The sequence below is a fragment of the Strigops habroptila genome, chromosome Z (genome assembly GCF_004027225.2).
Source record: "Strigops habroptila isolate Jane chromosome Z, bStrHab1.2.pri, whole genome shotgun sequence".
Lineage (NCBI taxonomy): Eukaryota > Metazoa > Chordata > Aves > Psittaciformes > Psittacidae > Strigops > Strigops habroptila.
In genome coordinates, this window is record NC_044302.2 from 101,021,991 (window position 1) to 101,048,798 (window position 26,808).

General features: G+C 41.2%; 1 protein-coding gene across 1 annotated transcript in view; it reads left to right on the plus strand.

Moving 5' to 3' along the window:
* Positions 1 to 26,808, plus strand: part of DCC (DCC netrin 1 receptor) — a 594,156-nt gene that overhangs the window by 542,393 nt on the left and 24,955 nt on the right. The window contains exons 22-26 of the mRNA XM_030470251.2: positions 5,600 to 5,665; positions 8,668 to 8,830; positions 15,439 to 15,665; positions 18,066 to 18,182; positions 22,765 to 22,920. Of these exons, the coding sequence (XP_030326111.1) occupies positions 5,600 to 5,665; positions 8,668 to 8,830; positions 15,439 to 15,665; positions 18,066 to 18,182; positions 22,765 to 22,920 (729 nt within the window). The remainder of the gene's footprint in view (positions 1 to 5,599; positions 5,666 to 8,667; positions 8,831 to 15,438; positions 15,666 to 18,065; positions 18,183 to 22,764; positions 22,921 to 26,808) is intronic.

Below are 26,808 nucleotides of genomic sequence, written 5' to 3' on the forward strand. Positions count from 1 at the left end.
TAATGTTCTTTGCTAGAGAAAAGAAAGAAGTATGCCATTTATCAGAATAACCCATTCTTGGGACAAAAAAGTAAAATAAAATAAAATTTAAAAAAAAAGCCTTTTAAGCTCTGTCATCTGGCTGTGTTTACCAAGCAGGTGTAGGAACTCTTTCTTAAGGTCCAAAAACTTGAAAGCATCTCAGAAGACATGCTTGAAATTTTAAGAAGAATGGTTATTTCTGCATACGGATTGTGTTTCCTGCTATGCCGAGACACAGCTGAACCAACTGCCTCCGGATGTACTTCAAAAAGAAGGATTAGAAAGTCAACAGGTGATGTGGTATCTGTCTGCCTGATCTTGCGTTTCTGCCTCAAGCCCCAGCATCTTTCCAAGAAGTCTGATGGATTATGATTGCTTATAAGCAAATTTGCAAACACCCTGCAAATACCCCTGCCTTCACTGGGTTCTTCAGCTCTCACCAGGACAATGTGAGTGTCTCCTTTGTTACAAGGTGCTGACCATGGATGGGAAGTAGACACAATGTGCTCTGACTTGTTAAAGTGCTAATGGATGCAGAACCTCTGCAATGAAAGCTAGTGTTGCACATCTCAAATTCTGACAGTGTGGTCAACTGGGAGAGGTGGGTTCTTCAATAAGCATCTTTTCCCATCCAAGCCAAGCAGGTTCAGTCATGGTTTTGAGTTTCCTTTTCCCATCACTGGCCAAAGAGGGAAGCTGTGAACAGCCAAGCGTATGGAGATGGGTCCTTACCTCAAAGCCCTCTGAAGTTGGATTGTGACCCACTGCTCCTCCTCCCACTGGGTGTGCAAGTATGTGATGTGACTGCACGGCATTACCCATTCCAGGCTGCTCTGGTATCCATCTTCAGGGCACAGAGCAGCCTCTGGAGCAACATGAAGTTGCTCAACATGTGTTTTCTCTCTTCTGACTTGCATTTCTACCTTCCCAGAAGATGATACCAAATTAGAACAAGTTGCTAGGGGAATGTTTTCTTTTTTCTCAGATCAGTGTGTCTGCTTTGGGCAGAACCTTTCATTGCCCTTCTCAGCTGTCCTCCTTACTCTGCTTTTACTGTCTGAGCTTCCTTATGCCACCAGGTTTCTAGGGGGGCTGCAGGTCAGCAGTGAGTTAGAGCTGCCCCCCAAGGCAACTTACTATCTTCTGCTCTCTTCTGCTCTATCCTGGAACAGGTTTCCAAGTGCTCAGTGCCATAAGTAACTTCAGGAGCTCAGCTTTTGCCTGGAAACAGAAGAGCAAGTTTTCTGATGGCACAGCATGCCTGACAGCTTGTGTTGGATGTGAGAGCAAATGACTTGGTTTGCGTGCTTAAACCTCCCAATGACTTAATTGGCATGCTTGAACCTGTCTGGGGACAGCATGGGGCAGGAAATACCACTTATGGATTCTGCTGTCTCATATGAGAATATTGCTCATTTTATTTTCTCTGTAATTTGGACTGTTTAAAGCAAAATACAGCAACAGTGCAGAGCCGTATCTGGTTCAGGGGAGCCAGATGATGTAACAGCACACACCATTCCCCCTCCAGCTCTCCAGATCATGTAGTTGCCGTGCAGTGAGCATTTTGCAAGGAGAGATCATTCCCTCAACATCTACTGATCTACCACTGCTGTGTGGGGATACCCGAAGTCTGTGAACAAGGAACCTGCTCAAGTAAAACATGAAAAAGGAAAGAGATTTACAGCAAAATGACAGCAGAATTCTTGGCCAGTTTCCAAGTCCTGGAGACCTGAGAGGATGAAGAACTGTTGCTGTCACCAACAACTTGATTTTCTTTTGCCTTGACAAGACCAAGTTGAAATATTTATTTCATATAATGGCACCTGAGATAGAGTTGTGGGAAAAGAGTATGTTTTTTCAGAAAAAGATTCAAGGTGCTGAAACACTTCAGAGACAGACCTGGGGGAAAGCAGAAGTTAAATAGAGAAGTGAGAGGTGAGAAATGATACGTATGTTCATATGGATGCAGGTTTTACCACCTCTGAAAGGATGTTACCACCTCTAATACAACTCATTAAACAAGTAGGAAAATCAAGATTAAGGACTGTTAAACCTCAGTTAAAGGATGTAGACCTGTTGAAGTGAGTCCTGAGTAGGGCCACGAGGGAGATGCTGCAAGGGCTGGAGCAGCTCTGCTCTGGAGCCAGACTGAGAGAGCTGGGCTGGGGCAGCCTGGAGAAGAGAAGGCTCCTGAAGGGGAGACCTTAGAGCAGCTCCAGTGCCTAAAGAGGCTACAAGAAACCTGGAGAGGGGCTTTGGACAAGGGCCTGTAGGGACAGAACAAGGGGAATGGCTTTAACGTGCCAGAGGGGAGATTGAGATGGGCTCTTAGGCACAAGCTCTTCCCTGTGAGGGTGCTGAGGCGCTGGCACAGGGTGCCCAGAGAAGCTGTGGCTGCCCCATCCCTGGCAGTGTTCAAGGCCAAGTTGGACACAGGGGCTTGGAGCAACCTGCTCTAGTGGAAGGTGTCCCTGCCCATGCAGGGGGTTGGAACTGGGTGAGCTTTAAGCTCCCTTCCAACAAAAACCAGGCTGTGGTTCTATGAGAAAAGGCAGCTCAAAAAGAAACAGCTCATTAGTCAAAATTTTATAATAGTTTGTTCCAAAAGATGGAATAATACAACAGAAAAAAGCTCCACAGGAAACTGTTGGAACTTCAAGAGGGAGTCCATTGTCTGACTTAAAAAGACACAAATGAATTCTAGATGTATCTGTTCAGTTATGTTCTCCTTTTATGGACTTTCTGGCTAACGCTGAGGGTTTACGTCTAAACTCAGTGGGTTAGAAGTTTTGTGCTTATTTTCTGTAAGACAAACACACTGATAAATTTGGGAAAGAATTGGAGAGCAACAGCGATAGTAAGGACAGTACTAACAGACAAGTGCAGTGCTAACAGACAAATGCAGTAAAGATATTGAGGTGGAAGCACATAGGTTAGCTTCCTTTTTTCTGTTAGGTTATTTCAAAGGTAGTCAAAACCTGGGGCCTTGAAACTGAATGAAGCAATAGCCTCAAAGTGGCAAGGCTCTTGCACATCATTTGATTTTTAAAGGGAAATAGAACCTAAACTGTTGCTGAGTGAAAGCTAGAGGTAGAAATCATTCATGGAGGTCTGTTGGAACAGACCATGGATAATCCTTAGGAGTTTAAGCTCTGCCTACTCTTCAACATACAAAACCTTACAATGGATCAGAGATTTATCTCCCATTTTGTAAGTAAGTGCTTAGATTTCCTTGTTTATCTAAATATGAATAATGTTTATGTGTCTTAAGAGCAGAACAGAGCCAAATTACTCTCAATTCAGTCTTGACTATCCCTGACGGTGTTGTTGAAATACTTTTATTTGTTCAAGAGTTATTTGTGTTCCTGTCCTCATCAGTGAAATTGCCTCTGACTGGAAGTTGAGCCTTTGAAAGAGTTACCCTCAGTGAGTAAAACTGGAAGACTCTGCTGCCCTGGGATGGTTTTAAAACTTAAAGCATTGCAGAAACTTTTCTAGCCCAAGAAATCCCCAGAATGGATGGTATAGCCTGAAACTTTCTCTGGTTGCTGCCTGGCTACCTCCATGTTACAGCCATCCTAAATAAATGACATCCAGTCACTGTGTTAGAGCCAGGAATGAAATGGGCAATTGTTCACACAAATATTTTTACAATGAAAATATCATGTATAATGCCTTGAAAAGTGCTTTTATGTCAGTTCAGAAAGTACTAAACTTCAGAGTCAGACATTCAGGGTTAGGTTTTTTAAGTCTCCGATATCCTGACTAAATTGTGCAGTGTGTTAAGCTCCTGCTAAGATGGGCTAAATATAAAAAATAGTAACATATAGCAAAGTCCCATGGAGTTACCCGGTTTCCCAAGTACAATATAAGCCCGGGGTCACAACGTATTTGCATGCTGCAGTGTAGTACTATGAATAGGATTGCTTTAAAAGTGTCATCTTCACTATATACCTTATATTTATCTCTATTTTGCCTGTTTTTACAGCTAAACATTTTGCAACCTTGCTTTCTTGGGATCAAGTTGTTGTAGCTGTGCAATTATGCTGATTGAAAAGATGATTACATTGAAGTCTCTTCTGATGATAATCATCTTTCATTTATTTAGGGCCATTCATCACAAAATACTTCCCAAATTGGTAGACAAAGTTATGCACATGAATTTCTTCGCAATCCACAGAAATACAAGTACCTCTGGAGAGGCATATGGCAGTTGTTTAACGGTGCACAGCATCAACAAACAACTGTAGGAAAGTGAGAAAACAGGGGAGGTTTTGCTCAGTCTGCCAAGATATCTGATGTAGATGGTGGCTGTTTAATGTAGAAGTTATCTGGAATAATCCCTGGTAATTCCCTGCCCTGCACTAAGATTTTATAATTTTTACATAATTCCTTCACCAACAAAACCCACCCTGTTGGAATTACACTATTTGATCTAAGGGATGACAGTGCCAAAACAGATAGTGCCCGAGGGTCTTATGGAATTTTGTCGATGTGGTGCTCCAGCAGCCTCTGCCCATCCTAGGGAAGATGTCTTTTGCCTAAAGCACTGTCCCAGCAGAACACTACTGCATCAGCTGAGACTGTCACCTGGGAAGGCTCATTTGATTTAAAGGAAATTATAATTAGTTTTGGAGGCATGAGATGGTGGCATATTGGGCTTGGCTATAGTGCACTATGCCTGTACCAAGAGCATGCTGTTGGCATAAGCTTGGTCTTTGCCGAAAGAGCGGCTTTTACCCCAAACACTTCTGCTGTGGACTTTGCTTTCTCCTATGCCGGTAGAGACAAAGAGGAGCTTGGTAGGACTTCACCAGCCTTTGTGTTTCTCCTTCTAGCAGACATGAGGAAGCAGAGATTCTGGGCTTGGCAGAAACATGGGCATACTATCACAGCTATTTAGCCCAAAGCTGATAAATAAGACAAGCAGGGGAAAAGATGAACACCTCACCTTTTAATATATTAATTTGGAGTGCAAGTATTGCCTGAACAGCTAAAACATTTCTGGAGTAATAATCATATCCCTTCTTTTTTTCTTTCCTTTTGGGGTATTTTTTCACATCAGGGTTAGAAAAGAGACAACCATTTTTGTAAAATCTAAGCAGTTGTGGAGTTCTATTTCCCCAAGTGTGTTTCCACTGGAAAATAAATTAAAGAAAGGTTGTTTAATAATGGTGGAAAGCCACCTGGCAGGTGGAGAACATGCCCGCGACCCTCTGTTCAGCACTGTCCGTCTGCCACAGTTCCAGCCACAAAAGCAGCTGCCTGAGTTATTCCTGTTACACATGGAGGGGGCTCAGATGGATGCTGCCATCGCATCTCTGTTTGCCACTCTAACAACAACATCTGGAGGAGACAAAAAACCAACAGAATAAGACCAGCTGCTCAAAGGGCTGGAATTCAGCATGCTTTCCATGGCCTGCTTTAGTGACAGATTTTTCCCAGCACATATGGGGTGACTTTTCCTGCACTGTTTAATAGTTTAAACACTATCAGACAGGTGCTGTCTCAAGCAACACACTTAACTTTGCTGGTTTACCTGTTACACCATGTCTGATGCATTTTTTTCTGCCAACAGGTCGTCATGGGGATGGTTCCTACTGGCCAGTGGATACCAACCTGATTGACCGGAGCAGTCTGAATGGTAAATACAGGCCCCATCCACCATGCTCAATAATTCAGTGTTGTTTTGATGATAACCTCCTGCTTCTCTTCTCTTTATTGGTCTCTCATTCCTCTCTCTTATGGCTTGGAAGCCACCTAACATGCCCACTGGTCGCATGCTCACTGTTTTACAGGGGAGAGTTATCTCAGCTGTTGGAAATTCCATCCATGTGCAAAATACCTGCTGCAAACCAAACATAAGGTTTAACCAGAAATGTTAATAAAAAGTAGGGCCAGGACGCCATGTATTCTGTTTTGGTTTTCTTAAAGCTGGTCCCCAAACTTCCCATCAGATTTCCAGCTGATGCAGTACTCCCAAAAGTGTGTCACTGGGGATGAAAATCCCATTATAAGGGAAGTTTTAGATATATCTCAGGCCACAGGAATGCCTCTAAAAAATAACTTCTTAGAAAGAATTGCAAAATGCTTTTTATATTATTATATTTCAATCTCTGGTCTCGTGAGACCCCACCTGCAGCACTGTGTGCAGTTCTGGTGTTCTCAACATAAGAAGAACATAGAGCTGTTGGAGCAAGGCCAGAGGAAGCCACAAGGATGATCAGGGGCTGGAGCACCTCCTGTATGAAGACAGGCTGAGAAAGTTGGGGCTGTTCAGCCTGGAGAAGAGAAGCTGCGTGGAGACCTCAGGGCATCTTCCAGTGTCTGAAGGGGGCTACAAGGATGCTGGAGAGGGACTCTTCATCAGGGATTGGAGTGATAGGACAAGGGGTGATGGGTCCAAACTGAAGCAAAGGAAGTTGAGGTTAGATATAAGGAAGAAGTTCTTTACTGTGAGGGTGGTGAGGTTGTCCAGAGAAGTGGTAAAAGGCCAGGTTGGACAGAGCCTTGGGTGACATGGTCTCATGTGAGGTGTCCCTGCCCACGGCAGGGGGTTGGAACTAGGTGATTTTAAAGTCCTTTCCAACCCTAATTATTCTATGATTCTATGATACTATGATGTAAGCTTTCTGCAGAAAATAGCCTTTTTTTATGAATTAACCCTGTCCAAAAATAGGAAGACATGAAAGGAAATCCCATGGATTGACAAAAATTAACTGAACATAATCAGTGCCAGCTGGGGTGTAGATACGCTATCAATAACTTCTTATTCCTGACCCCATCTTCATTACCTAATGAAACATTGTCATTTCACATTATTAAACGAAACAACAGACAAGATTCCCTCAAATACAGTATCAAGTGAATGTTGAAAGTGCAAATTAATTACGAGGCACATAGCTGATTAACTCTGATTATTTTCCTCAGACAGGCAAGGAGGGAGTGCAGAGTTTTGTTACCTTTTCCTGTCCTACTCTGCTGCAACCAACACACCACTATTTCAAGCTTTTCTCCTGCTTTCCATCGTAGTTCATCATAAATATAGGAAAATGGACTTTTGAGAAGTAAAGAGTGCTTCCAGGGCCTGCAATAAAGGGTAGAGAGAGTTGTTTTTATTGATAGTCGCTGTATTTTATGGGGTGTATTCCTTCAATGCCTTTTGCTCAGCATAGAGATGAAAAAGAAACGAAACCCCCAAATCTTTGGGATTCCTCTACTCAATCATTTTAATTCCAGAAGGATGGCACTCACAGCTGCTTCTCTTAGAAAGTTGCCTGAAAAAATCTATGTGAAAAGGGCAAATTATTCAAATAGAATAATTAGTGAAGTAAAGAAAGGATTATTAGGGCAGAAAATCAAGGCAGAATATTACAATTAAATTACATCTATAGCTAACCAAACCTGTTGTTTTGAAAGATTTCTCCTTTTTTTCTTTTCCATTCAGTCGTAATGAAGACCAAATGAGATCCCCTACGAGCATTGTTTCGTTTTCACCTGGGAGGTTGTGGGTTTGATGTCATGTGAAAACTCTTAAGTTACTTTTCTTATAAAATCTTTGACAAGATCAAAGCTCTTCCCTTTCCATCCCATTGCACCGAATATTTAGTTTTTCTCCAAGCTTAAGTAGAAAGACATTTTGGGGTTTCTGAGTTTGTAATCTTACAGGATGCCTGCAAGATTGCCTTAGCAGGCAGAGCAAAAGCATTACTCCCCGATTTGTGCACATGCCCATTACGTATGGTCCAATGCTGTGCACTTAGAGGCATTATCCAACAAAATATCGAAAAGGATTGGAACAGGTTGCCCAGAGAAACTGTGGCTGCCCCATCTGTGGTAGTGTTCAAGGCCAGGTTGGACACAGGGGCTTGGAGCAACCTGCTCTAGTGGAAGGTGTCCCTGCCCGTGGCAGGGTGTTGGAACTGGATGAGCTTTAAGGTCCCTTCCAACACAAACCAGTCTGAGATTGTAAGATTTTAAAAATATAAAATGTGTTATTCCCAATGCAATGGGGGAAATATTGTTGAAAGCAAGGGGCCAGTTTGACTGGGACTTGACACGAGAAAGGAAGTTGTTTTCAGCCCCCGTCTTGCTGCTGCATTGAAACTAGCAGCTCATCACTTCTGAAGATTGAGCCTGTAACCTGCTGTAGTGTTGCACAGCGATCTGGTCAGCATAGCAATAAACAAAATGCAATGTGATATGAGGCTGGCTGTGGGGTGAACATAGTACTGCCAAATGAATCAGGCGTTTAGGTTGACTGATACACAAGTTATGTCTTTGCCTGTAAATACCAAAAAAGACTATATAGGCCATAAAGAAAAAAATCCATAGTCCTATATTTCCATTTTCAGCTGATAATAGCAAAAATGAGCTGAGGACTATAGACTTCCAACATCAGGTTATTAACATCCAGAAAATGCACAGTCGCTACTGCTTCAATATTTTTCTGTTTGCTATACCACTAAAATGCAGAGAGACATAAATTTCAGCTCTTTATGGCACCCTTCTGCACCCTCCAGCGGCTTTCTCAGAGGAATTCATACCACCTGACAGGCTTTATGTGTTTTATTTTATGGTGACCCCTAAAGAGGGAGCAGAGCAAATCCAGCACTAACCATCCCCTCATTATCCATCTTCTTTCAGAGCCTCCCATTGGGCAGATGCACCCTCCCCATGGCAGCGTCACACCCCAGAAGAACAGCAACCTCCTTGTCATCATCGTCGTCACTGTCGGTGTCATCACTGTGGTGGTGGTGGTGGTGGTGGCCGTCATCTGCACCAGGCGCTCCTCGGCACAGCAGAGGAAGTATGTTCTCAAATCACATGGTGGAAGGGAAAGGCAAGATGCTCGTGTTCAAAACAGATGTGGGCAACAGCATTCCTACTGTTGAAATGTGGGTTCTGGGACTGAACTGCATTTTGGGGCTCAGCCTTTTGTTTTTGGAGGTGTCACTCATTGCTGGTGAGTGAAGAATATCCCCCATCACCAGGCTGCAGCGTAAACTGTGGGGAATAAGTACCCCTGATGTGGCAAGCTTCGAAAAATAAGTCTGCCATGCCCATCTCTCTGTTGTTTATATTGCCAAGTATAATTCAGACACAGGAAAGAATCAATTCCATTGATTTAAAGGGAAAAAAAGAGTATTTGTCTGTGCTTGATGATTATATCAGACTTCCTGACTCTGCAGCCATGCACCTGCACAGCAGAGAAACGCAGTCCTGCTCACTTGCTTTAGGAGGATGTTATCCTCTCCAGACAGTCTGTCTCTGACAGTCTTCCAGTAAAAAGCATCAAGAACCATTTCTCCAGATAACTGTTAAGAAAACCCTCAAAACAGTCTATAGAAAATTACAGGAAAAAAGTCTTTAGGATTGCTCTGAAAGGCTATAAAAGGGCAGCAGTGTAAAGCACAGAGCTTTTTTCAGTTTTCATGGAAATTAGAAGTGAGTCAGTGGATTTGAAACAGCTGGTTTGATGCATTTAATGCATTGAAAATTATTATACTATTATTTTTCTATTAATTCATTGATTATTATACTGTTATCAAAGACTGAACACTAGAAACTGAAGTTTAATTCTAATGTGCCCACAAAAATGATAAACGTTTGCATGGGCCAGACATTATTACATTGATTTGCATTGATGCTTAAAAATGGTTGGCACAATGGAAGACAGGATGGTCAGGGAACTGAACAGCTCCATGTTTGCCAAAATCAGCTTCAGGCTCATTGAGTGTGGGCAGATGGCAGCTTGTAGAGTTCTACTGTCACCGAGGCAAGTGCTTTCTCTAAAGATGGATGGTTGGGGGTAGATTTTTCAAAGAAGAAAGCTCTCATTTAAGCAGGAAAGTAAGGGTCTATGCTTTTAGAAGTGCTGGGGTAGTTGAATGATGGACTGATTTGAAAATCTGCTACTATTGTGAGTCTTAGCACCTGAAAATCAGGCCATCGTCTAACAGCAATGGAAATTCTGCTGAGTGGAGTTTGGTGAATCCAGGTTAAAGCTTTCTTGAGTTTCTAACAGAGAAAAGGCAATTACAACAAAAAGAGATTCATCTGTCTAGAATTAGGTGTCAAAAATTAAATGTCTAAGTTTGAGCTAATCAACCTTGACCTCCTCTGTAGCCCCCGGGGAAGAGTAGGAGCATTCAGAGAATAGTTCATCTTATCATAAGACATCAGAAGACTTGCCATTTTAAGATGTTTATTGACGTCCACTGATTAAAAATGTGTGAAGCTGGTGGATTTGGATTTGCTACAGAAGTTGTAAATGTCTATACTCTGGGTGGGTAAATCTCACCCAAGTTGCCCAAACAAACCATTTCTGAACTGGAAGTCAGGAAAATATTAGGGCAATAAAAATTAAATAATGAATAAATAATGAGAGATGCATACTGTGACACATAGGGTTTAGATTCCAGTTTTTATTGGCAGTAGGTTTTTAGTTTAGTCACCAATGAACTACTGGGCAAAAGGACTGCAATGAGAGTAAAGTTCAAGTCTCATCGGACAGTACATGTGTCCTTCCCCAGAACAAAAACTTGCAGGTGTTGGAATAATCTCCTGCAAGCCTTCAGTGGATGAAAGTCATATTTTTTAAGTTAATTAAAACTTGGCTGAACAAAGCACAATAAAGCATATTGTATAGAACAACCTGGTACTGACCTAGGTGGCTTAGTAGGGATTTTCTGTCTCTACCATCTGGTGAAGAATGAAATATCATCCATAAAAACCCTGTGACAATTTGACACCCATAAAAAATAGGGGAGAAAAATGTGAGCAAAGATTCAGGTGCAATAACTTACCAACTTGTGCATAAAGGGAACGTATGGGTCCTGCAGTAATTGAGATTCGTACCTTCACCGTAACTACACCTTCCACAGCACGAGATGCTCGCTGCCCTGCACTGGCAGTGCCTGCTGATGTGGTGCCAGGGAGGGTGGACTATGGGGCCACACATCAGCTTCATCGTTCAGTTCAGAATTTAGGCTTAGAGAAGATGAATCTCAATTAGATCTTAAAACAAGGAAAAATACCACTTCATGCAGCATGCATCCGAACTGCAGGACCTGCTTCTTACAGGAACTGTTTTAGGGCTTCAGGGTATAGTAAAAATTTGTAACATGCCAGAAGAATTAGCCTGTGGACTGGTAACACGAGGTTATGACTACCACAGGAGATGAGCTAAGGGCAGACATCTAGTGTAAGCCTGGTAGGTAAATAGTGCGTATTTAAGCCATTAAAAATGAAACGTAGTCTTGAATATATCACCCAACCAACTAGTATGCTGGATCGGGGTGTGATGTAAAAAGAGGCTGCAAAAAATAAGCTAAGACTAGTTTAAGTCCTATATAAGTAATAAGGACGTGTCAGTATACATTTAGGAAGGCTCGGGGGAGGTATTAACAAAAGTGTAATCAAATTCAAATGAATGGGGAGTGAGTTGCCAGCCGCTAAAGAGCTGCCATATTTCACTTCTGTGTTGTCTAGAGATGTTCCTGGGTTTCTGTGTACCCTCCATGCAGGGGTGCCTTGTTAAATCCCTGCTGGGGGAGCTCATTAGCTCCATTCTGGGGTAGCTCATTAACAGTGCCCTCTGCCCCATCTCTTGCACAGTGGCATGAGGCAGGATCTAACCTTGGGGGAAAGGACCTTGAAGCCAGATGATAGCAGAGACAGGTACTGGTTTCAGCTTTGTAGGATGGCTGGCAGGAAATAAAGAGGTCAAAATTAAATATTTTTCCATCTGTAAACATTGGGGAGATTTTCTAGAGAAAGAATTGTTTTGTATCCTTCGGTTTTTGTACAGGGCCTCTATATGAGTTGAATTTCCCTTAATACATCCCAAAAGGCAAAGTGCACGGTTTTGCCAGGTGAAGAGTAAAGAGCAGAAAATCTAAAATACTCACTCATGCATTGGAAGGATAATTAAGATGAAGTAATGTTCTCATTTATCAGTGTGTATCTTCAAAGCTTTTTGCAAACAGCAGTGCAGGAGCTCGGTGTGGTTATTGCTCAGGGGCTGTTGTTTCCGTGTCCTGCCTCCAAAAGAGCCCCTGCTCCTTAAGAAAAGATGCCTGATTGGACCACGGCAGGATGGTTACCCAGGGTGGTTTTTTACAAGCAAAAACTTGTTTTGCCCAGGAGAACAGTTTATTTCTGAGCTCTTCAGATAGAGACGTCTTCAGGGGTTGTTAAACAAATAAACTAGGCCGAGTTGCTATAAACTTAACTGTTTTCTCTGGGGTAATGTAACTGCAAAATGAAAGCAGTGAAGAGTAATCCTACTCTGGAGTATTTGAACGATTAGCCTAGCATGTGTATATTGTTAGGACCTATGTGGGTATGCTGTGTAATGGCTGGAGGCACTGCCCAGCCGGGGTTGTGCTGGAAAATGCAGAAATAGATAACTAGAGTTTCCACTCCAGGGGCTTTATTTATTTCAAAAGTACAGCTTAAGTTCTGCTATCATTAACCAAGATTGCATGACCATAATATATACTTTAAGGTCAGAAATGAAGTCTATTTTTGGATCTATCCTTAGGAAAAAAAATATATATAGAACTATGGTATGCAAGGATTCATTTCATATTGTAAAATTATTGAACAACAACAGAAATGCTGCAATTTGAGATTTTTTTTTTTCAATTCAAAGCTCCTTGTCTTCCCAATCCCCGCTCCAATAATAAAATGGAATCCCATTATAAATCTCAACATGAACTTCCAAAGTATCAGTTTCCTTTGCTGCAGCTGAGGTTTGAAACTGATGTTGAAGCTTTTATGACTTTCTACATTCTAAAGATATATTATTCTATAGATACAATGTGCTCTCTGGTGCAGCAAGGATCCTGCCTCCCCCTGAAATGGAAGGTAGATGCATTCTCAGAAGCTGAAACTCAACTTCTTCATTGCATAAACAAAATATTCCAGGGGAGGATTTATTTTCATTTGTTATTGATGCCATTTTCTTATGCATTCCTGGCTCTGATTCAATTTGCTAATCACAGGCTGTCAGAACATCAATAATTTGTGAGAAAAAACAATGCAAACCAAGCTAGATCATTGCATAGATTTTTAAATGGTATCATTGCTATAGCAGTTTTGTAGTTATGGTTGGAATGACACATTCATTATAACCCCCTATTTTGAGTTGTGCATAAAATTACTTTGGGGCTGAAATTTCTCTTGCTTAGCTCAAGCCTGGAGAAATGAATTCTTTCCAATTGAAAGTGGCAAAAAAGCTGCTGTATCCCAAAGTGAGGAAAGTAAGACCAAAATTATGGTCTTTTTTTGAACAAGACAGCAAGAGCAACTTTACATCTTAACTTCAGGCAGGTTATACATTAAGGTTTGAAAGAAAGTGCTCATAATTATTCTTGTGGCATAAATCATGACCTAGGATCTGTGCCAGGCATACTAGGATCTGTGCAAGAAGGTATTAAAGAACTGTCTTTGTTCTGTGTTCTTTATTCCTGCTCTTTGAAACACTAACATTTTCAGTTACTAAGTTTTGAAAATTACCAAGTAACAGACTAAACACAGGAAATAATTATGACCATTAGCCAACATTCTTGTTTTCTGTGGGCTATAAACAAAAACCTCTGAACAACCCCAGCCTCTAGATCTGACTTTCCAGATCGTCTTTTAAAATTAATCTTTTGACTCTTGAAGAGATTTTGAGGTACTGACCAGTCAAAGGACCTAAAACAATTTCTGCCTTTAAGGGAAGCAGTTTGAGGACTGGGATATTTCTGCTGAAGTAAAATGTCATTGCCATCAGCTTCTGGGATTGGGGAAGGACTGTGCCCTCAGTGATATTTTACATTATAGGATGTGTTTCTTCCTTCTCTTGACAGCAAAGTATTTGGTGATGCATGCATTTGTAACATGCATCTCTTGCTTTCAAGGCCAGGCTGAGAAATTGATTCAAATAATTGGAGTTTCTTAAAGTTTAAAATTTCCTCAGGCTTTTGTCTGGTAAAATAATCCCATGGCATCTTCCACAATGCCTGCCAAGACAGGAAGGGCAGGTATCCAAGCACACCTACACAGACGATACCCAAGGTGTGAGTCCTAGGGATGTCAGCAAGACGTTTTGCATTACTTTCCATGTATTTGGGGAAAAAAACCCCTTCCCTTCAGGAGGTGCACAGCGGTGTTTCAGGGTAAATATATAACAGAGGTAATGAGTAGCTGAGAACACTTGGTGCCCCTGGAAATCAAGGTTGTCATTTTTTGTTACCTGAAAGTGCACATAACTTGAAAATATTTGCCTGCAGTTTTTTGTGTATCCTAAGTATTTCCAATTTTCCACTTGGGACAGTTACATTACTTTCCTTTCACAAATAACTTTGAGATATACAAAGGGAAAAAACTGTGGTAAGAGTACTTTTCGATTATTGAGCAAAAAAAGGTAACAATAAGCCAGAAAAACTGTTCTTTCAGAGTTATTTAATTTGATAGATTTCTGACAAGATTTTCTCTACAGCTGTAAATTAGGCTTTGTGTGCCATATTTAAGGGGCCTATCTTTTCTTTAGAATAGAAAATCACCCGTATTTTGTTATAAATAGACTGTATAGTTGAGGGGAAGTTGGAAAGCGGTGCAGCAGTGCCATCCCCTCATGGCACAGTGTGGTCCCCACAGGAGATGACCTACTGGTACGAGAGCATAATGTAATACCTAGGCACAAAGAAAGCAGAGTTAATATTGCTCTGGGAAGTACTACCTTGGATTTCTGTGAGTTGTTGTTGTTATTATTATTACTACTATTATTATTATTTTAAAATGTACCAGACAAAGGGTTTATTTCCTAATAATATATATATAATAATATGGATGCCTCATTCCTGGCAGTGTTCAAGGCCAGGTTGGACACAGGGGCTTGGAGCAACCTGCTCTAGTGGAAGGTGTCCTTGCCCATGGCAGGAGTTGGAACTGGATGAGCTTTAAGGTCTCTTCCAACTCAAATCATTCTATGATATGATTCTATGAAAAATAGTGGTTTAGTGTATATTTAAATAAATACAACAGAAGTTGCATGCATTCATGGAGGGTGTAAAATGTGTGTAACTTTGCAGGAATGGGCTCAGCAGTTTTCATTCACTGTATTTAGATGCAGGCATTCCATAAGCGCTGCGTATCCCAAGATGAGACTAGCCGCTTCTCTTCTGATCCAAGAAGAGTGGTTTTCCTCAATTTCTACAAAAAATGACCCACTCTGCTGAGCTCCAGTACCACCTCCTGGAGTAAACTCCAGGAAGCAGAGGACCATGCAGAGATAACTGCTGTCCTTTGAAGGACACAACCAGAGGGGTTCCTTAGAAAGACACCAGTGGAGGAGAAATCACTCTTTTGGTCTCATGAAGGAGAAAAACATTCTTGAGCGACAATTTTGATCTTCCTTTGCTGCAGGAAACGTGCAACCCACAGTGCTGGTAAGAGGAAGGGCAGCCAGAAGGACCTGAGACCCCCAGATCTGTGGATACACCATGAGGAGATGGAAATGAAGAACATTGAGAAGCCAGCAGGCTCAGACCCTGCAGGAAGGGACTCACCAATGCAGAGCTGCCAGGACATCACCCCTGTCAGCCACAGCCAGTCAGAAACTCAACTGGGCAGCAAGAGCACCACACAGCCTGGTGAGGGGCTCTGGGGGCAGGAGGGGCAGAAAGTGGTTGGGCTTCACTTGTAGACTGGGGGAAATTAGAATCATTGCATCACGAAATGTTTGGGTTGGAAAGGATCTTTAAAGGTCATCTAGTCCAACCCCATCCCGTGTACTCCAATTTGTTTTATTCTTCATCACCAGCATATCACTTTTCTTTAAATTAACTTGATATTGATGGTTAGTGCCCTTAGACCCACATGCAGAGTCTCTAACAGAGGGATAAATCTGGCAAGATCCAGAATGACATTGGAAAAATTGACAGCTTTGCTACGGCTGCCAGAAGAGATGGGTTTTGTCGTGGTTTCAGACTAGGAGAAATCCCATTGGTTTTTGGTTTTACTCCATTCTAACTTCAAAAGTTCAGGAATTTAACTGAAAGTCAAATGTTATTGAATTTGCATACCATGCTAAGAAAAACGGGGAGGAAAAAGGGGACATGGAGAAGTAAGTGGGAGAAGAGGGAGAACATGACAAAGAAGATCAGGAGCTGGATTTGGGCCAGGCAGACGGAGAAAACTTACAGATACGAAGAAGGAAATTCTGTAAGAAAAATGCGGTTTCAGAGAAGTTTCCTCCTCCTTTTTTTAACCTTAGTGCACACAGCACATCACAGGTTTCTTTTTAGCTGATAACATCTTTTCCACCACCATGATAGAAAATCTTGGGAGAGGCTGGTGGTACGTACGGAGAGGGATGGGAGGCAAAACACAGCACAGAAGTTGAAAACAGAAACATACTTGTCTTGAGTTCATCATCTGTGGGAAACAGAGTGAAATAATTCCAGAATACTGGTTGGGGCTGTAAGTAAAGAAGGTGCCTTTTCTCTGATGTTTTTGTCCCTTATCCGTAGCTCCTATTCTCACAAGGAAAGAAAAGTTGAAAAGAAACAGTTTTCAAATTTCTAAATGGATCTCATTTTTTTTTCCTGGCATTGTGTTTTGGGCTGATAGTTTGCTGTTTATGAAGATAATTGTGACAATGATTTCTATTTTTTTTAATACAAAGGTCCTTGCTATATTAGACATTGGCAAAGCATAACCAGAAGATTCCCTCTGCCTAAAGAGATACTGCTGATGACCAGGAGAGCTTATCCGGGGCCCAGAAAGATCAATATGAGAGCTCCATTGATTGCAATACACTTGCAATCGAGTGCATGACAGGAAGTCATCACAGCATATGAACAAGTTAATGACAAAGGGTGGGCTAGATATTTTATGTGTAAATGCCTTGGACCATAAATAAATGCCTTTATGTTTCTTCCCAGTCTGAAATACTGGCTTTTCACTAGCAATTAGCTCTTTGAATGGCCATCGATAGAAGACTTGGCATTTTAGTCCTGCAATTCAGAGAAGAATGATTTTGGAAAAAAAAAAAGTAGTGAGAAAAAGAGGCAAATCTTTTTTTGTTGTTTTTTAAGGAATATGTGTTTTCTTGGATACATCAGAGATGAATATTCTGTGTGAATATTAAGCATAACTGTATGACAGTATTAAACTGACTTCAGTTATCAGGTTCATATGTGGTATGAACATATATGTTGTTAATATATATGGAAGACAGAAATACAGCTTTTACCCTGGCAAATTTCTGACACTTTCTTTCTGACAAGTGTATTCTCTATAATTCTTAAAATATCCTATATTGACTAAACTAGAGCATCCTTTTTTCAATACTTAAACAGAATATCTAATTTCTATAGCTACTGGAAGAGTTGATTTGGACGTTAGGCAGCGTAGCTCAGTTCTCTGATCTAGATGTGCTAGTTGTGATCCAGGACCAAACAAAGGGCGGATCCAGGCACATCATTCATATGCCCCGGTTTCTCTAAAAAAACTAAAATGCACAGTTTGAAAGAGCCACCATGGATTCCTGGACAGTCAGGACATGGGACTTCATGGCATCTCACAAGGAAGGTCATTTACATCCTTCAGATATATTTCAAAGACCATTTCTTTACTGCCAGGTTTTTTAGGTACCTGAATTTATGCAGCCTTTTCTGGTCTTGATACTTGAATTTATGCAGCCTTTTCTGGTCTTGATACTTGAAATTTTGAAGAAGTTTTTAACAGGGAAGCTACAAGAAAATGTCATATTTTTGTGAAGAGAATGGGGTTTTCAAGATAATTTTGGAGACAAAGAGAAAGGGGACATGATATCTTAATTCTCTTTCAGAAAAATACAAGCAATATTTCTATTCAGAAAAGGCAGCCAGAATAGTCTGTGCAGCTCTTTGCAGGTGGTGCTTAATGATCGGTTAAAATAACTGAATTCTAAAAAAAAAAAACCTATTTATCTTTCTGCTAGATATAGGGTGAAGAGAAACATTCATTTACATCATTTTCAGCTGAGCTATTGTGTTGTTTTTCTGTAGGTCCTGAGACAGAAGATGTTGGAAGCAGCATGTCCACGTTAGAGCGCTCACTTGCTGCCCGCAGAGCCACCCGTGCCAAGCTCATGATCCCCATGGATTCACAACCAAACAACCCTTGTGAGTTCCAGCATCTTCCCCCAGCCCCATTCTGCACCCCCAAGCTGTGCTCACCCGTCTGAAGATCTCATACAATCTTTCAAATATGATCTAGTTATGCCTCATAAAGTTAAATAGCATTAGCAATGTTTTCAACATCTTCAAAAAAAAAAAAAGACAGACAAATAATAAAAGGCCTGGAAGCTTGCCAGAGCTTTACAACACGTCCATGGAAAAACTACAGAGAGAATTCATGAATCATATTTCTGCTAGACTCAGCCTTGGCTAAGCCTAAACAGTCATTGTTTCTATTTTACCAGATGGATAGTGATGGAGAAGTCCCTCTGCCTCCCTACTATAAAACTTCAAAAACAGGGGTAAAAGTTTAAGCTGACAGAGCAGAAGACTGTGCAATAGGCAGATGTGAATTGTGATAATATTATTATTATTATTGTTTTGTTAGTATTGTTATTACTATTGCTATTACTATTACCATTACTATCATTAATATCATTATTATTATCAATAATTATGATCCATTGGACATTAGTGCAGTTTCTGCTGTATTTTTTGTCTCTATTAGTTGCCCACACACTATATGCTTTTTTAATACGGAGCAGCTCTCTTATAAAGCCAAGCAAATAAGGAAAAAAGATGTTTTTAATAGGAGTTAAATTTTTGTGACCACAGAGCGTTTATCATTGAACAAATTTCATAGATTACATGAATCTTTTTCAAAGCAGCAAAGTACGCTACAAATACAAGAAGGCTGGAGAGCGTTAGGTAGGTTCTCCCATCATGCAGACCTTATTAAAATATCTGATATGACCTTGTTTCACAGCTGAGCACAGGAAAGATATAGGTGAGAGCCCACATGCACCAGAGAGGAGGTTTGGCACTCATCAAGTTTCCGATGAAGGGTGAGGTTTTGGGTCTCCACCTTTCCACTGAGGAGCCCTGTGATCAATGTCTCAGTAGCTCTCACCTTTGAGCTGGAAGTTCTACCGCTGATCTCACAAAATAGATCTGATCAAAAATCTACAGGAATTGGTGCATCTATGTGATTAGTCTGGGTTAAGTTAAAATGAACATATACCGACAGAAATCCATTCCATCACAAGATTTCTCTCTAGCCTTGATGGTTAAATATAAGTGCCTATTTGTAGGTTTGTGGAAGGGCACATCACAAATGATATATTAAACAAAAGAAAAATAATAGAAGGAACTGAATGAAGGAGAGGGAATAACCTACCATGGCTTTGTTCGGGAAATTACTTACTAGAAGCTAGCATTGATTCCTCTAATTTGTGTTTGCTATGAGTGTGTTTCAGGTCATGCTGGTCAGCCTCAGTACCCAGGTGCCCTGGGAGAGATTGAATTCCAGTTCTTCACACCTTGGGCTGGGCATATCACTGCATTTCAGCCTCCACACTATTCATGATGTGGAAGACAGACCTGTGGGATGAGGCTGAGAAACCTCTTACACCACCTGGCCATGTCCTGGGACATGTTCCCACTAATCTCACAGTCAGACAATTTGCCCTTTTTTCAGTGGGATTCTCTGTGGGTTGAAGGAGGACAGCAGTCCAAGAAAACAAGTAGACTTGGAATGGTGTAAGCAAAATCAGAAACAAATCAATCGTAATTACAATGGGTCAATAGCAGTGTTAGTTAAGTCAACAAGAAGCTGTTCAACAGCTTATAGCTAAAAATGCTCGAAAATATATTTAGTTCTTACAGTCAAATGATGCATTTTGAGGAATGATGTCTTTTTATTTATATTTACAACAATATCAATCTAATCTACAACGACAGCATATTACAGTTGTTTGCAAATAATTAAACTCTGATTTATAAAAGTCTTATTTGTGCATTTGTGCAGGCTGAGTTATGCTGAATATGGTTGTTTTTTTCCCAGAAGACAAAACTGAGGCTTTGTCAGATTAGATGCTTTAATTAATTTCTCTCCGTTTGCCTGATGCTGAAATTGTCAGCAGTGAGTGATTAAATAGATTAAAGAAGCAACATTGCAATTCCGAAGTAAAAAATGCATATTTTTAATAGTTAAATACCAAATCTGGAAGTATTCATGCTTGTCTCAGTAATCATTATTTGCAGTCTTTGAGAACAAATACATTCCATACTGTGCCTTTGCTTACTGAAGTGAAAGGAGCATAAACCAGATAAATTTGATAAGGTTTTGGTGATACCTTTGACAGCTCTAATGCAACTGAAATACAGGGAGTCACAAATACCAAGGCTGTTATATGGAGAGGAAAAGACACCAGTGATGAGGAGCTCCTCAGGCTTCCCACTGCCAGTCGTTCCCTTCCCTACTGTTTAATTAATCCCTGCCCAACACCATGTCCTTCTGAGGGTCAGCTCCCTTCTCTGGCATTTCAAAGTGAAGGTATATATCTCTAATCTCAAATCAATCCTTGCGCAGAGGGTGGCAAGAAAACGGTGACACCAAATTAATGATATATTTTGGTACAAGAAAACAACAGAAAATGGAAAAAGTCCATTTCTAAAATTGATGGTGGGATTGTGCAGTACTGCAGGTGCAGAAGCACATGCCTTTTGGCATATTGCGGCAGTCAAAGCATCATAGTAAACTATCCATAGAAACTGGTTGGACTTGACCTTATATGTCTTTTCCAACCTAGTTTATTCTATGATTCAATGAAAATTAATTGAAGAAGTCTTTGCAGGGTATCACATTCAAGTATTGTACGCTGTTTTCTGCCTGTAATCTTTACTTATGAATGATGAAAATAAAATGCTCACAGAGTAAATCAGTTTGGAGATAGATTTCAGCTATGTTTTAAGGGGAGGTTTTTTCTGTTTATCCCCCTCCTTAAAATGACAGAAAATCACAACAATTCTTTTTCTCAAGGAAATATGAACATGTCGACTCAGTTGCTTTGGCAGCCTCTGGGGTGCTTGAACGCAATTCAAACTCTCCTACTTTGTCATTCCTGTAAGCTGTTCTTGGGTGCTGCTTTTTTTACATGATACAGTCCATTTTAAATGTAGACCAGTGTTTAGGGAGCTCCATGATTTGGTCAGGGAATATCTGTTTTCAGTGTCTTAGTATATCAATATTAAGTGCAAATTCAATTGCTGACAGGCTATGACAGAACAGATTTGTTGTCATATCTGCTTGAAATTGCAGAGATTTATTGAAAATGTTTGATGTCAGCTTTACTCTGGCTTCTCTGCAATAGAGTACTGCAATGAATAGTAATCCTGTCTTATTTTAAAAATGAAAGTGCTAGGTACCTACACACTAAAAACAAACGAAGGAATGGATTTGGGAAAGCAAGTTGGTTTTTAATAGGATTCAATAAAGAGTGATATTTGTCACTGTAGCAGCAGTACTATAAATATTGTCAATAAAAATGTCTTATACAGACAAAATGAAATGCCTGAATAGTAGAAATTCTCTTCTAAGAGTGGATGAACTGAACCCAGACAACTCTGAAGCTCAAATCACCCAGGTTAGCATTTGTTCATGAGTTTTCTTCACCACTTGCCCATTACTTCTGGAAGTGCAGCATTCTCTTGCTGAAAGCCGAGAGCTTAAAAATATCCTCGTAAAGCCTTGGCACCATCTTGGCTTCCTGTGTGACCTTGGGCAGGTAGCCCAGTTTGCCACTCTCTGCAACAGATATAGTAGGAGCTAGAAGTAATGACTGTCTTAAAGTCTACAGCATTGTTTGTAATTCATGTGCTAAAGATGCTAGATAAGACAAACCTTATCACCAATGAGCCAAAAAACTCTGTGTATTGTTTAGCTGGGAAAAACTTTAATGAGAGTTCCAATAATTCCTAAAAGATGCAAAGAAATTTATGATTTGCACAGTATTATTATCACCCATTCTTCAAGCAATTATGGTTGAAAATTAAGGAGATAACTCTCAGAAAAGCCTAAATTCATCACACTGTGATCCCAGTTTTCAAATCAAAGTGTTTCACTTAAGTTCAACACAACTCAACTTCAGTTTCAGACTTTTAGCTTGTACCTGTCATCCATCTTCCTTACAGGTTTTGACATTGCTGAGGGGGGAATGACGCCTGGGCAGCCTCAGGTGATAGGTAAACATGGGGGTCTTGTGCCATTGGGAACATCCAAAATCAGGGACACTGGTGTGAAGCTGTCACACATAACAGAAGAGTTGTAGGAGCCCACACTCCTCAGAGCAGCAGGTGAAGGCAGCAGGCTCTCCTAAGGCATCAGAAATGGCACCAGGAACGCGTGTTTCGACAACTGAAACAAGCCCTTAAATTGCCTGGTCACTTCCTTCTCACTTACTTTTCAAGGGATCTAAAGAACTCCCCAAAATGTGGCTGAATGGCTGGAACACAGAGAAAAAGCTATTTAATTTTACAGATAACTAATTGCAGGCTGCACTTGCAGTTCTCCAATGCATACCAAATATTTCTGTATACAGAGGTAGCTTCAATGGGCAGGGACTTGTTTTATACCAAGCATTTGGGTACCTTGTGGTTGTTTCTGGTTCCCTACTGATCCTCTAAGGACTTTTTTGTTTTAACTTTCTGAAAGCACTCATTTAACCTCACTCTCTTTCTTTCCTTTTAGCTGTGGTCAGTGCCATTCCAGTGCCAACACTAGAAAGTGCCCAGTACCCTGGGATCCTGCCATCCCCAACCTGTGGATATCCGCACCCACAATTCACCCTTCGTCCGGTGCCATTCCCAACCCTCTCCATGGACAGGACCTTTGGACCAGGAAGAAGTCAGTACAGTGCTTTTCTTCTTCTCTTTGCTGTTAAAGTGGTTGGAAATAAGTTGCCTTCTATCATTGAGATGCATAAGCTCTAGCCAGCACATATCATGCTGCTGTGCGTTTTGGGAGCCACAATAAGACCCATTTGGTGACAGCAACTGACTGCCACTTCTCCAGCAGCAACTCCAGTGCAATTTTCAGTCTGTACGAACACCTTAAAAATTAAAAGTCACTGCATCTCTAATCCAAACCCGCCTTCTCTGCAGCTCTGTCATTCCTTTCACTGTACTTCATCTTCCTTTGCTTTATTCATAAAGATATTCCAGAAAAATGCAGGCTTCAAGAGCTCTTCTTCATCCCAAGACAGAATTTAGTATCATCACTCATTAAAATCATCATGATAGCACTTACACGACCTTTCCACACAGTGTCTTCCCAGGCTTAGCTGCCTTCACTGCTAGAAACATTTTCTTTAATATCTACCTTGCTAAAATGTGAGCCAGCTGTTTCTTGATTCGGTTATAGCAGGCATTGAGAACAGTTTATTTTCTTCCTTTAGCAGATCCTTTTATATGAATACTGTAGTCCTTGTATCACTTGTCTTTTCTCTAGACTGAACTCTGTATTCAGATTTACTCCTCTGGAGCTATAGATCTGTGGTTTGTGTGTTCCCATGGCTATTCTTCACCTTAGCATGATCTGAGGAGAATGAACACCCCCAGCCTCACCTTCCCAATTTACTGGTAATCCCCAGCCACACTGACAGCCATCTGCTCTTTGTTCAAGACTAAGGAGTGTACTCTGGCATATTACTTATAGTTGGAGGGCTTATATTTTCTTATAATTCTCCCTTTAGTGCATATCAAGTCTGAATTATTGACGGATTAATGTCAATCTGTTACACATACCTTTTTCACATCACAGAGAACCTGTGGTACTGGTCCATGGGGAACTTTTCTTGAAATGACTGATTTTTTCCTGCTATGTGATTGTTGCTTTCAGTCAGTTCTGACAGGTCCTGGGGGACAGGTGATTGAAATCCAGTGGTGGGATTGCAGGTAAAAACTGGGTTCAGGTGTACTAGGCATAACACTAATGCCATTCTGTAATGCCTAAATTCAATTATTTAGATGAGCTCTTAGGCAGAAGCTCTTCCCTGTGAGGGTGCTGAGGCGCTGGCACAGGGTGCCCAGAGAAGCTGTGGCTGCCCCATCCCTGGCAGTGTTCAAGGCCAGGTTGGGCACAGGGGCTTAGAGCAACCTGCTCTAGTGGAAGGTGTCCCTGCCCGTGGCAGGGGGTTGGAACTGAATGAGCTTTAAGGTCTCTTCCAGCCCAAACCATTCTGTGAGTATATGATTGCCGCTTTCTTCAGTGAGGTTGTGGAGGTCCTTCCAAAGCTAGATGGCAATTTCTTTGGAGTGTCTTGCTGCCCTAAGCAGGTTTAGATCTGCTGCTTAAATTAACGCCAAACCCACCACAAATGCCATGCACAAAAAAAGTAGGTTCAGTTTCTTGCTTGACATACATTAGATGTTGGGGAATAAAAATATAATTAATTACCCTGTGCCTGATTATGGAGATGGAAGAAAACAAAATTGAATTATTTGCTCAGCCATCATCATCTTGACCTGCTCATAAAGAGACCTGAGCTTTTCTGGTTCCCAGATCCAAAGTCCAGCTGTGGAAGTGAGGGAGGTTTTTCTAGTTCTGCTGATGTTTCAGGGATGCAGGCAGCTCTCTTGGTAAATACCATACGGAGTGGTGTCTGGGACACAATTGCTGAGAAATGTGTTAGGCACAACCCCCAAAATCACACATCCCTGGCACATCCAGCTTCTGCCTGAACCAGCTGCTAGATTTACACATGTAGTAGTCCGGAGATGATGTTTTCATAAAGAGGAATGTCTTTGAAATCCTTTTGGATCCAGTGGCATTTCCTGCGGGAAGATCTCTATAGGAAGGTGTGGGTTTGACCGAATCTTTCAAGTGCTGCACGCTCGAGAGTTTAACAGAAGATTGCTAATACACAAAAGTTTTCTGCAAGAAGCTTGAATACAACACAGCTTTAATTATTCAGAAGACCTGATGGGCCTTGAAAATGCTCAAGCGGTGAAGATTTCAGATAATTTGGGCAGTTTCCCATGAAATAATTCAAAAGCAGTAGACAGCCTTGTTTGGATAATGGCTATTTCAGATCATTGAGGTCTGTGTAATCAAGGCTGCATCGTATTTATAAATTATCTAAGCCAGTTACTATGTGCAATGACAACCTGTTAGAGGCATTGCAGTTGTGCTCTCTGGTGAAGGCTATTGACTTTCAAAGCTTGCAGACCATACAAAATACCTCCAAATGAATATGCTTTTCCTTCACTGTGCCTTACATTTTCCCCCCTATGGCAATGAAATGAAGGCACAGACAAGGACATGGAGATAGTGTTTGTTTTCTAGTGACACTTGACGCTATCAGAACCATCCAAGCAGTTCACTAGGTTTATATAATGTCAGTGTTCATTACTTTTCAGTCTGAGAAGGGATGAAAGGATATAAAAATGTATTTCTAAAATGATGCCTGAAGCTTTTCCGAGCACCAGTGCTGTTGCTGCTGAATGCCAGCCCATCTGGAAGAGCGGTCAACCTCCAGCGCATTCGACTGGAAAGCATCTGCTTCGTTTGTGGTTTGCCTTCCACTGCCTCACCTCCCACCTCACTGCAGCAGAGGATGGGGGTAGATCCACAAAATTACTCTTAACTCTTTGAATTTGTTTATTTCTTGGCTGCTTTCTCAATATGATCATGCTGTTGAGAGCAACTAGCAGTTAAAGAGATAATAGAGCCATTCCTACAGCTTCTTCTGTGTGTTTTACCCCTCAGTGAAAAATTCACATGATACTTGACCAATTGCAGCAGTGTCTGAAAAAGAAATGCTCAGCAATAATTCCTGTTAGACAGAGACTACCTGTGGTACTGCATGACCGAGCACCCTATTGATCAAGACATAGCAATCCCTTAATAAATCATATGCCATGTCATTAGTGAGGGTGATTCTTGGCATCCCGCCTCACAGACAATACCGCTTGAATACCTTCTTCTGTTTCTGAAGGCTTTTTTCATTGACCCAAAGATTCAAGCACTGAAACCTATCTTTAGGACAAATGTTCTACTGAAGAGGAAACTAAGAAAAAAAAAAGGCAAGGAGAGTCAGGCCCCAGCTAGAGATTGAATAATAAGCTGTCTTGCCTGTTTGCCTACTGCTGATGACCCAACCAGCCATAAAGTACAACTGTTAGATAATATTTTTTCCAGCCAGAAAACATCTCTGAGCCATAATGAAGTGATTGTTGTCTAGTCAGCAATCTTTCCCACAGCTACGCTTCTCTTTCAGCCTTTTCCAGAGCTCAGCTGCACCTACTGTTTACAATGTTGTCATGGCAGGTAGGAGGAAATGGTGACATGCCTAGTTTACCATGATTTACAGAAGGAAGATGTTCTTTTTTAACTCTACCATGACTACTAGAGGTGCTGAGCCATCACGGTCTCTAGTGGGAAAAGAAGAGAGCTGGAGGAAACCACATCTCACTTGCGAGGTACTGAGGTGGCCCCGTGCCCATCCTGCCCCATCCCCATCCACACACTAGTCAGCAGAAGCAAACTGTGTTCTCGTCCCATCCTGATCATACTTTTAGAAGAGGCAGAGTACTTGTCTTGTGGGTAACCCTAGAGACTTCAATTGGTCTAACAACACCATTTTTAGAGGGAACCATTCATAGAATCATAGAATCAACCAGGTTGGAAAAGACCTTGAAGATCATCAAGTCCAAGCCTTCCCCCAGGACTGCCAAGTCCACCAATAAACCATGCCACTAAGGGCCTCATCTATATGGTTTGTGAACACTTCCA